Genomic DNA, 16695 nt, shown 5'->3' on the forward strand with positions numbered 1-16695 from the left:
AGTATTAAAACCTGAGCTGAAATCAAAGAAAAAAAAAAAAGAAAAGAAGAATAAGTCCAGCCTCCGAACCTCCAGGTTTCCTCGGTCACATGTCTATGGGAAATAACATGTTTTTTTTTTAATGATCGTACATAACAATCTGTAGGTGGCGAAGAAGTAAAAGCTGCGACACGTTCTGAACTACACACTTTTTCCATCTAGTTTCGACTGGGTTTTGGGATTGTCGGTGCCGTTAAAGCAGTAAACGATTAATAATGCTACCTTAACGGCACCGACAATCTAAAGACCCATTCACTGCAGTCATGTGATTAGCTGCGTTTGTTTGTCCGTTTCCCGAAAGCATCGTTAGCCTAAGTGGATCGTGAAGTGCGTCGTACGAGCATCGTACAGTTTTCACACCGTCTCCCGAAAGCATCGTTAGCCCAGGTGGATCGTGAAATGCGTCGTACGAGCATCGTACAGTTTTCACAGTTTCCCGAAAGCATCGTTGGTTAACGAACGTCGTGAAAACGCTCGTAGCTAACGACTCCAGGGGTACTCGTAGGACGCTAAGAGCATCGTTAGCCTACTATAGCCTCAGTGGCGTCACCAGCGGACATTCCGTGTATTGAATGCGTTTTATTAAACACATCCAATACCACGGAATGCCCAGCTGGCGAAATTTCGCAAACCAAAAACAGTGGTTACCGCATATATATTACTCATTGACTACTGTTAGATTTAATCAGCAAAGATAGAGACATGTTAGAAGTCAACAACAACATCATTTATTACGGCAATTTAAAATTCCAAAAATACATGCGCAGCCGAAATGTACCAATCAAACGCCACGTCACAAGGCATGTAATAAAATCAAATTATTACATTGCTCTTGTGTGGGAGGTAGCTTTAAATAAATGTTCTTCAGTATAGACACCCCTATGTTAAATTCCATAGAGGCATGCAGATTTTAAAGGCCAGAACATCTATTTATTCACAATACATTATTCATTCACAAAGAAAATTGTGAAAATAAGGCATTAAAGGGGTAGTTCGGAATTTTGGACATAGGGCCTGATTCCCAAGTGAGCATTGGTATTCTACATCACTGGAGACAGTTTTCAACACATTTAATACAGTCCTTCTAGTTGTAGAGTTTGCTCGTGCTAGGCTAGCGCAAGTCAACGGGCAATGCTAGACTGCTATTAAAAACAGTCTTACCCACTCCACAGTACACCCGAGGTAAATCAATTATAACGCCAGACTATAGATTTAAATGTCTGTGTTGATTGAATAATGTTAGAAATAAAACTAACCTTGCATCGCATGAATCATCGAGGGACTACTTTCTCAGCAGAAGCGGAATTTTACTATGCGCTGGTTAGGTTTGTAACCGAATCACGACAGAAGAACGTAAACAGAGAAGCGTGGGACAGAAGCGCAATTGAACGACTAGGCAACATGATGGTTCAGTGTGCTTTTAGAAATTGTAGAAATAAACGGTACAGATGGGCACCACAAAGTTTCCACCAATTTCCAGTGCGAGATCCAGTAAGGACTCAACTGTGGCTTGTTGCTGCTGGCTTTGACATCAAAACACCGGCTCGTACATGTACGGTTCGTTGGATACAACAAATTCCTCATAATCGTCTTCAAAAGCAGATGCATCGCAAACTCCTCCAAACGTGGGCATATCTTGTTAATTGAATACGCTTATAGAATTCCTTCGTTCACTGTACTCTGCGTTTGTAGCAATGACAGCGGCAGGTAACCTAGGTATCAGTCCGCCGCTGCCGTAGCCTACGTACAGGAATATAAACACTGCTGCTGAGACCCCGCAATTCCCTCAAAATGCAATGCAATGCAAGGTTGGTTTTATTTCTAACATTATTCTATAAACAGACATTTAGATTTATAGTCTGTCGTTATAATTGATTTACCTCGGGTGTACTGTGGAGTGGGTAAGACTGTTTTTAATAACATGCTAGCATTGCCCGTTGACTTGCGCTAGCCTAGCACGAGCAAACTCTGCAACAAGAAGGACTCAATGAAATGTGTTAAACTGTCTCCAGTGATATAGAATACCAATGCTCACTTGGGAATCAGGCCCTATGTCCGTGTAAGAAAATTTATAAAACCAACAAGTATTTGTCGAATTATAATAAATTATTCAAATACAAAACATAACAATTGTGGCTGCAAAGCTGTCAAACTATGTATGTATGTATGCATGCATGCGTATACATAATTTCTGCCTGCGGATGATATTATGAATCCTAAAGAACTGCGTCGGGTTCTCGGGGTCGCAAAAGGAAGCCTCTCCTCCTACACTCGCGCGAGTAGAATTGCGTGATCAAACTTGCACAAACCAAACCCTGCGAGTAAACTCGCAAATTCGACGACATGGCGACCATGCGCACAGGCGACACATTTCAATTGTGCTGTGAACGCACTGTTAAACAACAGCCTCTGAACAATCCAACCGGGCCCAAGGAGTGTGCGGGCGCACAAACCGGCAATGTTGAGTGTAGACGTCACAAGGCATGGTCAACGCATGGTTTTGGGGAAGCGATCCTGTCCCACTCGTTTCCCCTTTTAACTGTTCCGCCCCGCTGTTCCTGTGGTGAATGGCTCACGTCCCTAGTCTAGGCGGCCCCCCTGGCAGCCGACCATGTTCAATTCAATTCCTGTTCTGATGATATTTTCAGCCCTCGTCAGGGAGTACTCTGGTAGTGCTCTGATTAAGCCCAAGGGATTAATGGATCAACCACAGGCTCGTCTGATTGGATGGGACGTAGACGTGTTTCTTGTAGACTCGTGGAGCGGGTTTGTTTAGCGCGTTGTTGTTGTTGTTGTAGTTGTCGTTCGTTTTGGGGTGAGTTCACACGGCCAGCGAGAGGCCTTGAGGCTCGGACAGGGAATGGAGGGAATTGTCGTCGGTGACCGTGTCTCTCTCCCCCCCCCCCCCCCCCCCCCCTCCCCCCAGGGGACACCCCCCCAGATGAGTGGAACCTGCTGTACGTGGCGGTGACGCGGGCCAGGAGCACACTGATCCTGACCCGGAACATCCGGAACATTCTTACCCAGGCCGGGGTAAGTCTTCCTCTCACTCCCTCACTCTCTGTCTCTCACTCTCACTCTCTGTCTCTCACTCTCACTCTCTGTCTCTCACTCTGTCTCTCTCTCCCTCACTCTCACTCTGTCTCTCTCTCCCTCACTATCACTCTCTGTCTCTCCCTCCCTCACTCTCACTCTGTCTCTCACTCTCACTATCTGTCTCTCACTGTTTCACTCTCTCTCTCACTCATTCACACTCTCTCTCACTCATTCACACTCAGCCTCTCACTCTCACTCTGTCTCTCACTCTCTCACCCACTTACTCAGGGTCTTGTGCTACAGCAGTTTGTTCTAGCCTGGATGTGTGCGCGTTAACACATGCACACACACGCACACGCACTAAACGGTTACTAGAATTCAGGGAGTCTTGATTGTCGTGCAACAACAACATTGATTTTCTTCTTTTTTTTTTCCACCAACTCCGACGCTCGTGGCCTCGGGTGACCTGAGCGCACATTAACCAACCAAACCTCCTTATCTTTCGCAATCTGCACACTTCCTGTCCACCGCTTGGCTTCCCGCAGGAGTACTTCCTAAGGCCGCAGCTGCCCGGCCCCGCCCTGCCAGACGGCCTCCCCCCCTGCTGCTCCGTGGCCCAGTGTCTGCATCGCGTCTCCGCCGACGCCGCCTTCACCATGAGCAAGCGCCCCATGAGATTTGTACGTTCCTGTGTGTGTGTGTGTGTGTGTGTGTGTGTGTGTGTGTGTGTGTGTGTGTGTGTGTGTGTGTGTGTGTGTGTGTGTGTGTGTGTGTGTGTGTGTGTGTGTGTGTGTGTGTGTGTTATAAACTATGCCCTAGATTCTGTTACCGGACCAAATGACAATAACGTTTAAAGGTGTGTACAATGTCGTGGCAATTCCTAAAGTAGATATTGCGCCTAAGGCAGATGAGATTTCCAATCTCAAAAAGCTACCTGCGGACATATATGGTCATATATATTTGTACAAAATATATATGTAAAAACAACGAAACAACGATAGCTCACAACAACATCAACAAACAATAGAATAGGCAGACGATGCATAATCTGAGGCCTCAGATGGGAGTTCGCCCTGGGTCACTCTAAAGGTTCCCAAGGAGAAGACCACTGCATGGCTAAAGGCAGGAGTTCTTATACACTTCTGTCGGGTTCATGAGGAAAGCTGTCCCCCTGAGGAAAGATGTTAACCTGATGGTAATCTATCGATTGAAGCTCCTCGGCATGTCATAGAGGGGGTCGCGGCCGTGCCTTATCAGATGGAACCCTTTGCTCCTCAACGCTCCCCAGGGGGTCTAGAGAACGGGCCCAAACCAACAAGAGGCAGCCAGCTTAACGGGGTGTGAAAACAGATATACATCACACAAAACACAAAGGTTAACATTTCAGACGACCCTGAAGAAGAGCAGGGCGTCAAGGCCGTACACAGAATAGTAATTAGTAGTACATTTTCCATCACAACAAACACTTTTATTGAGTTCATCTTGTTAATATTGCCACCCCCGTTGTGTGCTTCATACAAGATTTAACGCCATCCCACACAATATTAAAAAACCAAAAACAACTTTGTTGTGTGTGACGGAGGCGTTTTTTGATCACAGGGGGCTCGTTTTTTCCCTTTTCTGCTTCTGCATAATAATTCTAGTTTTGTGTGGGATGCAAACCGCATTCCTGTGGTATTCTGAGGGAAGAATCTGTCTGGTACATGCTGTGGTATTTGTTGTGTGAAACGCTTGAGACTAGCACAGGGGTTCCCAACCTGCGGGTCGCGACCCCACCGGGGGGGGGGGGGGGGGTCCCCAGATTCGTGTATGGGTTTCGCACGAGATAGCTATAGTGTTTTGGTGATCCATTTTAGCAAACCTTTGTTACTCTCAAAGGCTTTCTCGAGATCTTATCGAGTTCCGAACTTCCTGCTTCAGCTGTTTGTTTTTAGTTTTGTGTGGGGATGCAAACACCCTTTCTATGGTTTACTGACGGCAGAATGTGATGCATGTGGTGGCATGTTTTTATTTGGGCTAGGTCAGGATCCTATCTCCTTACTGTTTCTACAAACTGAATGCCTTTTATCATTTGTAACCAAGAGTGCGATTAAGTTCAGCAGATATTGATATGAGTTTTGTGTGGGATGCAAACACCATCGCTGTGGTTTACAGAGAGAAGAATCAGTCTGATACATGTGTTGGCATGTTTTGTGTGAGGCGGTTGAGACTAGTGCGGGGGTTCCCAACCTGCGGGTCGTGACCCCACTCGGGCTTCCCTGATTTGCATACGGGGTCGCAAGAAATGGGTGACCCTAGCTCGAGAGTTTCGATTTTTTCTTTTTAGCAAACCGTTCTTTTTTCTCGTAGACTTTCTCAGGATCTTATTGACTTCCTGTTAATACAAACTGGATCCCTTTTTTAGTTTTTTTTTAACTAAACATTAATCATCAACGCCAGAGAGTCATCGGGTGAAAACTGTGCGTGGATGCAGAAGCAGAAAACGAGGCAAAGGGCCAAAAAGGTTTTGAAACACTGAAGATGCATACATTATCAGGGAAGCTGAAGCCAAGATCTCCTGAATTCCTGAGGTGGATTTACTATCAGTGTCAATAAACATTTAGAATTTGATTACCCCTCATGATTACCCCCCATTTGACTTCCCCCCCCCCCCCTAATCCAGATGGACGGGTTGTCCCCTGGGGGCCCTCTGTGTGAGCGGTGTGTTTGGAAGCGCGTGGGCCCCGTAGCGTTCCTCATGTCAGACGAGGCCCTGCCGGCCCCCGCCAACCCGGAACGCCAGGACCTGCCCATCAACATGATGCTGCTGCTCTTCTAACACACACACATAGCCAATCACAACACACACACAGCCACTCACAACGCACACATAGCCAATCACAACGCACACAAACACACGAGCCACTCACAACACACACACACGCACTGTCACGACATGCGCGTTTGTTTATTTGCAATCAGCGGATTCCTTCCGCCGACCATAATTAGGTCATTTTTTATGTATGGGGTGTGGATACAGGTGAACTGTTGGAAGAACGTGTGTGTGTGTGTGTGTGTGTGTTCTACCTACGCCCTAGAGACTGTTACCGTACCAAATTACAATAATGTTTACAGATGTGTTCAAACTCTTTTATTGAGTTCATCTTGTAAATATCGCCCCCATTGTGCGCCTCATACAAGATTCATTGACCCATATAAAAAATAAATCATTAAAAACGATTATAAAAACAACTCCCTGACTCTGAATAGACTCCAAATGACTGATGTTTTCGCCCACTGAGTATCCAATGACCTGTCCTCAATGGCGTTCAACTTAACTTTGCATGTGAATTAAGGACATTTCCCATTGGCTGGACGCCATTAAAGCACAAAACAATAAATCCATGGCCTTGCAGGCTTGGGGGCAATGCCTTGTCCTCTCCCGGGATCAGAGTCCATCGCTACAGTTCACATTTCACCACAGCTGCCGTGTCTCACTTCAGTGGATTCTGCTCCCCGTTCCTGAGCTAGAGAGCGGGAATCCCTGAGCTGAGTGGGGGGGGGGGGGGGGGGGGGGGGGGGGGGCGGCCTCCATTTTTAACCAAAATGGACGACAGGTGCTCTTGGTTACGAAAGCTCTCGTGACCCACGGCAGCCGTCGTGGTTCGCGAGAGCTGTCGTCCAACCGACAAACTCCATTTGGAAACAAAAAGGGATTGTTTTGTGTTGCAGGAAGTACAACGCCGCGCAGATCAGCCAATTGGCTGTGTTTTGTTTTGGCAGCCACTGTTGACGTTTACACCAGCAACCAGTCCAATGCAGTTCAATGACCTGTGTGTTCGCAATCGTCACTGATCAGGATTATAATCACTGTCCCTTCGGCCTTAATGTCTCTTGGAGCCTATGGGAGGACATCCATCATCTATATCCTGTGCTCACATTGCACCACCAGGGGAAAAGAAGAAAAAAAGCAACAATTTGCACAATCTTTGGGATTTCTTATCCATGAAGGCGATCGAGAGAGAAGGCAGAATCTTGCTCGGTTGACTGCCGGTATGTCTCTGCTTGCCTCCCTGCTTGTTCACTCTCGCCAGCGCCCCATGGTGTAGGCGCCCGCATGATTGATGTGGGGGCGTCTCTTCTCCGCCTCCGATCAAAGACTCTCTCTCTCTCACTCTCTCTCACTCACTCACTTGCACTCTCTCTCTCTCTCTCCCTTTCTCACTCACTCACTCATTCACTCTCTCAAAAAACATCCGTTTGGGATTAAAGCGCTCTCTCTCTCTCTCTCTCTCTCTCTTCCTCTCACTCACTCACTCAGTCACTCAGTCGCGCGCTCCCCCTCTCTCTCTCTCTCTCTCTCTCTCTCTCTCTCTCTCTCTCCCTCTCTCTCTCTCAGCCCCACGCCTCCTCTGATATCATTCCACGGTGAGTCTCTGATATCAGACGGATTACGATCAAGCTCTGCGTTGCATGACTCCGTGTACGTTTGGCGGTTTCCGCGGCGGCGGCGGCGATGTTACGAAGGGGGTCCGGGCGGGGCCGAGCCGGAGGGAGGCGGAGGGTTTGTGGGGTTCAAAGGCATCTCTTCGGGGGGCGTCGGCTCGGCGCTTCCGGTGGGACAGTTCGCGCTCCTTTTCCTGTGGCAGGAAGTAAAAAAAATAAAAAAGATTAAATTAGTTAAAATATTTAAAAAAGCTATAATAAATATACAATTGATTTGATCTGCTGTTAATTTAAAATTAAAATTAAAAAATGTCAAAGTTTGAATATATTTTGTATTTCGGAGCGACTTCAAAAACAAAATGGAGTGCTCCCAGACATTGGGAAGAGGGGCGTTTTACCGTCTCCAGCAGCAGAAGGAAAATCCCAGAATAGCGATGATGAGTATTAAGGCTGCTAGGCCTAATCCCGCTGTAGAAACAATAAATCATCAAATGCATGGGGGACCTCCGGTGGAGTTATAAATTGTCTCAATTTCCAGATGGTCTTCCAATAGTTTGACGTATCTCAGGGCAAGGAAACTGTTAAGCAATGTCTACGGGAAACAACTTTCAGGAAAATGGATTGCACACGCGCCCACGCACACACATGCACGCAACTTTCCTCAGCAGGCAGCATGGAATCTGGTTCAGCTGGATTCCAAGGGCAGAATGTGTCCGAACCGAACACCAAAACGCAAATGCGACTTAAGTTAGCCCTGGATTAAGGCGTACCGCCTTATTTATCTTTAAATATATACTTAAATATAATTTTTTACGTGCTTTTCATATCGTTTCGAGAGAACCGAGTCGGTGAGACACAGTTTGGTACAAGTGCCCCCTTCATTCTGTTTGTTTAATTCGTAGAATATCAAAGAGCCACTGGGTCTTACTTGGGACTGCCGCTCCAGAACTCAGAACGCCTTGGGCCCCTGGAGTGCCTTCATCCGGCGTGGGGACCGCTGCTGTCGGTTCATAAGGAATCAGAATCAGCGGAGAACGCCATGCCCGTCACCATCACCATCACCCATGTTAATATCTCTTTATATACAGACACATAGCGTAGATCTATATATATATAGACACACACAGTGTATATCTAGATACCGACGTGTAGTGTATATCTATATCAGTACAGTAACTTAATGTATATATACAGTCACGTACCGTATATCAATATACAGACACATAGCATGTATATATATATATATATATATATTATAGAAACGTAGTGTACATCTACGTATATACAGACACATAGCATATATCTATATCTGTACAGTCACGTAACAAAGCTATATACAGTTATGTACCATATATCTATTTAAAGTCACGTACCGTATATCAATATACAGTGACTTAGCGTATATCTATAAAGACGTGTATATGTATCTATACACAGATACTTAGTGTATATCTATATACCAATAGACATGTAACGTATATCTATAGCTATGTACAGAAATACACAGTATATTTATATAAAGACACGTAGTGTATATCTATCTATCGAGTCACGTATTGTATATCTATATACAGACACATACTGTATGTCAGGGATGCCAGGGTTTCGGCCCGATTGTATGTCACATCCGGCCCGCGGGTGATAAGGGGAGAATATATGTATATATATATATATATATATATATATATATATATATATTTTTTTTTTGAATCCGTCAGTTGGTCTGTTACTGCTGCTGGTCTGTTACGATTCAATAGCTGTTCATCCCCCATTCTCCATTCCATTTCGAAACGTGTTTAGAAAACACGCTTGTTTCATTCAAATGTATTCATCAATTAAGGCCGCCACCAAGGGGGCGCCCCCAACACTTGCCGCCCCCAACGCATTTGCCGCCCTAGGCGATCGCCTAGTTCACCTGTGCAAGCCTTCAATAAATAAAATAAAAGTAATTAACAGTTTACACTTGTGTTATTAATAGGAAATGTGTTTTGTTGGCACCTAGTCTATTTTGTTGCATTTCTCATTTATAAATGTAGGCTACTTGCATGGATAGGAAAATGTTAAGTTCTTACTGTGTGTTCACACCAAACGCGACGGGGCGACAGGATCCCATACAAAGTGAACGTATAGACGCGTTTTGGGCGAATTTTTCGCGAGAGAAAACGGGCGACAAGTTTTGAATTGTCGTGCCACACTTTTGCCGTGCACAGGCGAGCGTGTTCACGAGAATTTGTCGCGCGAAAAATTTGCTCGAGTTCAAATATTTGAACTTTGAGGCGAATTTCGCGTGATGACAGCCAATCAGCGTTCAACAGCGTGGCCACTGAGTCACATGTGTAACGTAACAGCCAATCAGCGTTCAACCGTCAAACTCAGTGCAGTGCAGTCCGGGGTGAACTGCAGCATGGAGGAGAAAGTGAATGTTGCCGTTTGCGACTCCCGGAGCTCTATATATAATAGTATATATACTATAATTGTATATATAATATTGCGGCCAAAAGCTCTGTGCGCATCCTGATGGCCGTAGCGCGGGGAGCTCTCATAGGGATTGGGCTTCTCGGGGTTTGTTTACCGGCGTTGCTATGTTTCCGGTCTTGTGTGTTCCAACGGTTTATTAGGTAGGCGGCAGGCCTATCTAATAAATCTCTGTCTATTCAATACTTCATTCACTGCCTCTTCCGTGGTCATTACAATATTATGAATATACTGCGTCGGGTCCTCCGACGTCTCTCCCTCTTCCACAAAAGGTAAAGACATGCAATGGTGGTTTTCTTGTTGTGGCGCGACAAAACTTGCACAGCGACAGATTATGATGTGTGGCGCGACAAAACTTCGGCGACAACGCGAACGGGCGAAAAATTTCGCGTTTGGTGTGAACACACAGTTAGAGGGGAGCTGTCTCCTGCTTTAGGCTATGTAATTGTAGGCCTCATTGTGAGGCTATTTTGTGGCCAATGCAATTTATTTTTGATGTCTAGGCCTAAAAAATAAAAAAAGTTTGGTTCCTGTTGGTTGTCAGTTGAGGTCATGGGTAGGTAGGGAATTTATTTTATTTTTTTATTTTATTTTTTCCAGCGGCAGCGAATGATAGGTAGGTTGTTTTCATTTAAAAACGAGAAAATTCGCTCATCCTTGTACAAAATGAAGAGGTGCTGTACAAAAATGTAATCATAGTTTGCATTAAATATTTTTATTTATTTTTTATTTATTTTTTTTACTATAAAGCTCATAAAATAATTTTGGTCGCACATATATTGACAGGGTCGGTCGGAAACCGGAACCAAACAACATTTTTTTCAAGCATAATTTAAAATACCTATCCATGTGTTGAGGCAGTGTTTGGCCTTTTCAGGCCTTTTCAGTCCGAAAGTGTAATCCGGCCCCCTGAGGTCTCTCTTGAAAAAGATCTGGCCCCCTGACCAATTTCACCCTGGCATCCCTGCTGTATGTCTATGTACAGTCACGTAGCGTCTATCTATGTACACTTTGGACACATACTGTGTGTCTATGTACAGGTCACTATTCAGTCATTTAGCAGGTGCTTCTTTCACAAAGACCATTCAGTGAAGGCGTGAAGTCCCAGGTCGGGTTACGGGTTGGGTTAGACCAACGGGGTCTGACCCCCCCCCCCACCCACCCAGCCTAGCTTACCTGGCGAAGGGCTTGTGGCGGTTGGAGTGGAGGTGGTTGTGGTGGGAGTGGAGCTGGTGGTGGATATGGTGGTGGTGGGAGTGGGTGTGGTGGGGGTGGAGGTGGAGGTGATGGTGGAGGTGGTGGGAGAGGAGGTGGTGGGAGAGGAGGTGGTGGTGGGAGTGGGGGTGGGAGTGGGGGTGGGAGTGGGGGTGGAGGTGGTGGGAGAGGAGGTGGTGGTGGTGGTGGTGGTGGGGATGGGGATGGCAGAGGTGCTGATGGGGCTGGTGGGGGGCGCGGGGGAGGTTGTCAGCACTGCGTCTGCCTGGGTCAACACCGTCGCCGGGCCGACGGGGGGGGCGTCGTCCGGTCGGAGGCTGGTCAGGGGGGTCGGCTGGTGAATCCCTCGGTTGGCGCTGCTCTCTGGAGCCATCTGATTGGTCGAGGGGACGCTTGGGAGGGGGGCTGACGAGCCACATCAAGGGACCAGGTCAAGTTTTTTTTTATTTTTCCCATGCAGAGCCAGGATTGGTCTAGTGAGAGGGCGGGACTCTTCTGGGTGTTAGCTCCGCCCACCTCGCTACACATCCTGGTGCCCAATCACTGAACGTCTCTACGAAGAAAGGCACGCGCTGAATGACTCACTAGCTAAGTGGTACTCAAATGGGGTTACTGCAGGGGGTACTCATAACTCATAAGTTTCTCCCTAAATTGTCTTTATTTTTACCCTTTTTTTATGTTAATGTTAATAATAATAATAATGGATTGAATTTATACAGCGCTTTTCTAGACACTCAAAGACGCTGTACAGTGAAGGGGGGACCTCACTAACCACCACCGGTGTGCAGCACCCACTGGGGTGATGCACGGCAGCCAATTCAGCCAATCACACAGGAGGATGATGAGGGGGCCAGATTGAATGAGCCTGGTTGGGCCAGGACCCCGGGGAGACACCTGCTCTTAGCGATAAGTGCCCTGGGATCTTTTATGTCCTCAGTGAATCAGGACCTCGGTTTTATGTCTCCTCTGAAGGACAGCCAAAGAATGCACAGACATTGTGTTTATTATGTTCATTGGTTCCACTCGCTGACAGCAACATCTTGACTCCATGCAGGGAGGGCTGAGTTTCAGTAAGTGGTGCAATGTAGGCCAGGAACACGCAGATGCTAAATAATGGGAATCTAGTGGCTCTTTCCCTGGGAATGGTGCACTCAAGAGGTTTGCGTGAACTGAAGAGCACTTTGCAGCAGGCAGGAAGAAGGGGCTTTATCAGTAGATTGGTTCTGCATGGTAAACAACATCTACGCTTTTGAAACTCCCCAGTGTTTGCTCACTGGAGAGAACACGGTCGTGGGCCCAACGTTCAATCGCCACCGTGTTGCATATACGTAGCAGTGGTTCTCAAACTGTTTCTAGTGGACCCCCTCTAAGATATTATTCAGCTGAGGACCCCCTAGACCGGCACAAAACAGAAATTATTATGATCGTGTGTGTTCTATTTGGCATTGTAAAGAAAAATGGGTCTGTGCTTCATGCAACAGTTGGCTAGTATCTCCAAACAAAAGAAGCACAACACGAAAGGCAAGAGCATGTCCCTGATGTGCTTTCCTATTCACCGATTCGCCTTTCTCCTTGTTTTAGGATTTACATTTCAACCACTTGTCCATTTTCTCGATTTCATATTGTATTGCTTGAAGAATTGAAACTTGGTGAAAAAAAACGAATGTTTCTGAGTGCCCCCTGCAGTACTCCAAATGAGCTCCAAACGAGAACCACTGGCGTATAGGGTGCAGAAATGGGTGCTCAGTGCACTTACCGTGGGGCGTTGGGTTGACATCTGGCGGCGTGGTGGTAATCACAATTCTGGGGTCCGCTGAAAAACATGGCCATTCGAAATGTGACCGAGAAGGACGTGAAGGGAGACAAGAAGTAAACAGTAAATATATAAGGAAAGTATTAAAGAGTTAATATATAATTCAAGTAGTCACCAGTAAACAGTAAACATAGTAAATGCTACTACTATACTATTATATAAATCAAGTATTAAACATTAAACATCCGCTTGAAATGGATATATGCTGTATGTACATTTAATGCACACACTTATTGTGTGTTGCACGTCCTTGCACTTAAATGTAGTACTTAGCATTGTGTAGCGTCTTATCCAAGCTATCTTTGTCATATACGGGAAGGGTTTAACCTAGCGATTGTAAGTGCTTGGCACTCGGTTCTCCGAACATCCGTACTGTACCGACAGAGATATATTGTTCTCTTTCTTCTTACTTGTACTTAGCCCTACGTTTACGGTATTTAGCAGCAGCTTTTATCAAAAGCCACTTATAAGTGTCTTTGGATAAAACCTGCTGCCGTAAATGTAGGGCTGAATTGTAGGATAAGCCCTATATCAATTTCAAGTCGACTGATAGAATTACACGCATTGTACTTCAGAATGCACCATGGACTTCTTCTTGGTCTCAAGAGAGTAGTAGTTACGTAAAATACTAAACCTAACCTCAAATAAACTCTGTTTTCCCACGGGGGCAGTTAGCCTTTATTGACACATCCAGATTAAACCAGATTAAATTTTACGTAACTACTACTCTCAAGAGAGTAGTAGTTACGTAAAATACTAAACCTAACCTCAAATAAACTCTGTTTTCCCACGGGGGCAGTTAGCCTTTATTGACACATCCAGATTAAACTACGCAGCACCACTACTATGAACTTGGCTACCACTGATAAAACCATAAAACACTGTAGGCCCTACTACTATTAAACAAGCCCCTCAATCCTAGGCCACAGGCCACGGGCCCCGCGACACAGCTGGAGGCTATTATATGCATGCGAGAACTGGGCCGCTTGCGTCGCTCATTACGCAGATTTTCGTTGAGCGATCACATAGGAGGGAATAACAGATAAGTGCTTGATCGCCTTACGGATGCATACGAGGTTCGGTGTGCTCCACGTCTCAATCCCGTTTTCCAACGTGCATGCGGCCAGGTTGGAGGTGCCGGCTTTCCTCACGTGGTTCACCGCGCACGTGTAGCGGAAGCGGCCTCCGTTGGTGCAGCAGTTAACAGCGGCGGGGGCTTCCGTTAGAGTCAGCGTCGGGGGTCGAGGGCAGTTACACTCGCAGGGGACTTTGCGGGATGTGGCTGGGGGGACGACACATTCATGTGAATACACACACGCATGCAATCGAGCGCAGACGCACAGGGAAACACACACACACACACACACACACACACACACACACACACACACACACACACACACACACACACACACACACACACACACACACACACGCATACACGTGTAACACGCACGCATGAACGAACACGCACATGCACGAACGCACGCACCCACACAAACACACACAATCAATCACAAACACGTGTTTAACACACACACACACACACACACACACACACACACACACACACACACACACACACACACACACACACACACACACACAATCAATCACAAACACGTGTTTAACACACAAAAATGCACAAACACACACACACACACACACACACACACACACACAGATTGTGTGAATACACGCAATGGCGTGCAGACACACACACACACACACACACACACACACACACACACACACACACACACACACACACACACGTGTAACACGCCACGCACAGACACATATACACACATACACACACGTTTAACACAAAAAAACGCACACAAACACACACATACAAACAAACACACATGTAGACATTAGTATGCTTATTTTTAAGTAGGCTACATTAGAGTTGAACTTAATGACATCTATTGTGAGGTACCCTTTTGAAAAGTATATGTTAAATATAGTTTAAATTAAGCACAAAAAGCAAAAGTATACTTGTAATAACTTTTGTATTGCCTACCTAAATTATATAATAATAATAATACATTTAATTTAGAGGCGCCTTTCAAGACACCCAAGGTAAAAAAAAATTGAACCTCCCCGTCGGGGAATTGAACCCCGGTCTCTCTATATAGGTAAGTGTGTGGGTTGCGGTTGTTGTTGTTTATGTGATTGGCTCATGGACTCCAGACAAGCTTGTCAGATAAGGTCGCACTGTCACCACCATTAGATAAAGTCAAAACTCAAAAGTGTGTCGCCCTGTTGCCATGTGGACGTAAACAACAGCCGAGCCGAGCCGAGCCGAGCCGAGCCGAGACAGACCAGTAAAGGACATATACTGGGTCTGAAAGGTATGAAATGAACACGCACGCAGTCTACGCGTGCGACTCGGATGCAAATGATCATTAGGCACTCTGACGTCACTCCATTGGGTCGAAATAATTCATTGATAAAAACGGGACTGTAATTCATGGGACTAAAGAACTGGTGATCCATAACTCACTGGCGGTCGTTATGTTAACGTGAGTCTGATCTGATCAGACGTTTTGCAATATAAAACAATATTGTTACGTAATTTGTTTGTGAGCTGATTTTTGTTTTTACGTTTCGCTCTCCTGGTTGGAACTTCTGATCCAAATTTTAAAAAAACTAAAAGCGATTCAAAAGTCTCAAATCACCCTTTGACGAGACCAAAAAATAAGTCTCAAAAGACTCAAATAAGTCCAACTTACCCCCTGCGTTTGGCCCGACGGTGGCAACCTCCAGCAGACATGCAGACAGCAGCAGCAGCAGAAGCAGCAGCAGCAGCCGCTCGGAACGCCAGCCCCGACCCCCCGACGCGCAGAGCGCATGTGGACACCTGATCGACATCCAGAGGGATGAGTGCGGCCGTCATCGCTGCTGGGACTTCTTCAGTTGCACTTTCACTTCTGAGCGGGAGTTGCTTGTTGACCTGGGGCTGTCATCCAGTGGGCGGGGCTGGGGGTGCGGCCAGACGTGTTGCGCACAATTACGCACTTTACCGTAATAAACCCAATAGACCACTGATAGAGGCGAAACTTTACCGTCATACACCCGATAAACATTAGACTGGGTAGCAGTACGTTTCTTTCTAGTTTCAAGTTTCTTCTTTTGCGGGAGCCAATCAACAAGCTGGTGAATTCCCCTTTTCCCCCTGGAGTGCTATCTGGTTTAACACAATGACGAGTTGACGACAGGGAAGCGACGGCAAGCAACCAATTGCGTACAGAGTCATTTTAACTAAGCCCATTGATCACACATCGTGCTGAAGAAAATGACAGCAGTGTCCCCGGACCAACGTGCAATCTACGATTGAGCTTGGTCTGGCAATAGCCAGGCTAGATAAACCTTCATTAACAGGTCCATGAGATAAACCCCTGACCGTTTTGATACTACCGTAATACTCCCAGTAAACCCCTGAACGTTTTCGAGCGCCCAGATGCTGGAGCGGCGGTAACATTCAGAATCAGAATCAGAATTACTTTTATTACATCTTATTGTACAAGTACACAAGAGTTAAATTCATAGGCTTGGTTCCTCAACAGCCACGTAGCAGCAACAATACAAGATAAAGTAATAAAGATAAGTAAAAATATGATATGTAAAAAATAAGTTAAAATAAGTAGCATCATAGATCACAAAATAACATATTTGATCTTTTATAT

At 45.9% G+C, this 16695-nt stretch overlaps 2 protein-coding genes across 4 annotated transcripts in view; one reads left to right on the plus strand and one right to left on the minus strand.

Annotated features, from left to right (window-relative positions):
- The window catches only part of fbxo18 (F-box DNA helicase 1), a 33171-nt gene extending 26616 nt beyond the window's left edge, over nt 1-6555 (plus strand). The window contains exons 20-22 of one of the 2 annotated variants that reach the window (XM_056587906.1): nt 2966-3072; nt 3621-3755; nt 5738-6555. In XM_056587906.1, the coding sequence (XP_056443881.1) occupies nt 2966-3072; nt 3621-3755; nt 5738-5893 (398 nt within the window). In that variant the 3' untranslated portion in view covers nt 5894-6555. The remainder of the gene's footprint in view (nt 1-2965; nt 3073-3620; nt 3756-5737) is intronic. The other variant, XM_056587907.1, reaches the window with a different exon arrangement.
- Nucleotides 6556-6623: 68 nt separating this feature from the next.
- Nucleotides 6624-15936, minus strand: LOC130380645 (interleukin-15 receptor subunit alpha-like). 2 transcript variants are annotated; one of them, XM_056587909.1, is made up of 6 exons: nt 15742-15936; nt 14067-14285; nt 12947-13003; nt 8429-8497; nt 7899-7968; nt 6624-7694 (listed from the first exon to the last, which is right to left on the minus strand). In XM_056587909.1, the coding sequence occupies exons 1-6, from the start codon at nt 15878-15880 to the stop codon at nt 7574-7576; spliced, it is 675 nt and encodes a 224-aa protein (XP_056443884.1). In that variant the 5' UTR covers nt 15881-15936; the 3' UTR covers nt 6624-7573. The 2 variants fall into 2 exon arrangements, with proteins under 2 accessions (XP_056443884.1, XP_056443883.1); XM_056587908.1 differs by having other exon boundaries at nt 8429-8500.
- Nucleotides 15937-16695: the final 759 nt, after the last annotated feature.

This window comes from Gadus chalcogrammus, chromosome 4, assembly GCF_026213295.1.
Source record: "Gadus chalcogrammus isolate NIFS_2021 chromosome 4, NIFS_Gcha_1.0, whole genome shotgun sequence".
NCBI classification, from domain to species: domain Eukaryota; kingdom Metazoa; phylum Chordata; class Actinopteri; order Gadiformes; family Gadidae; genus Gadus; species Gadus chalcogrammus.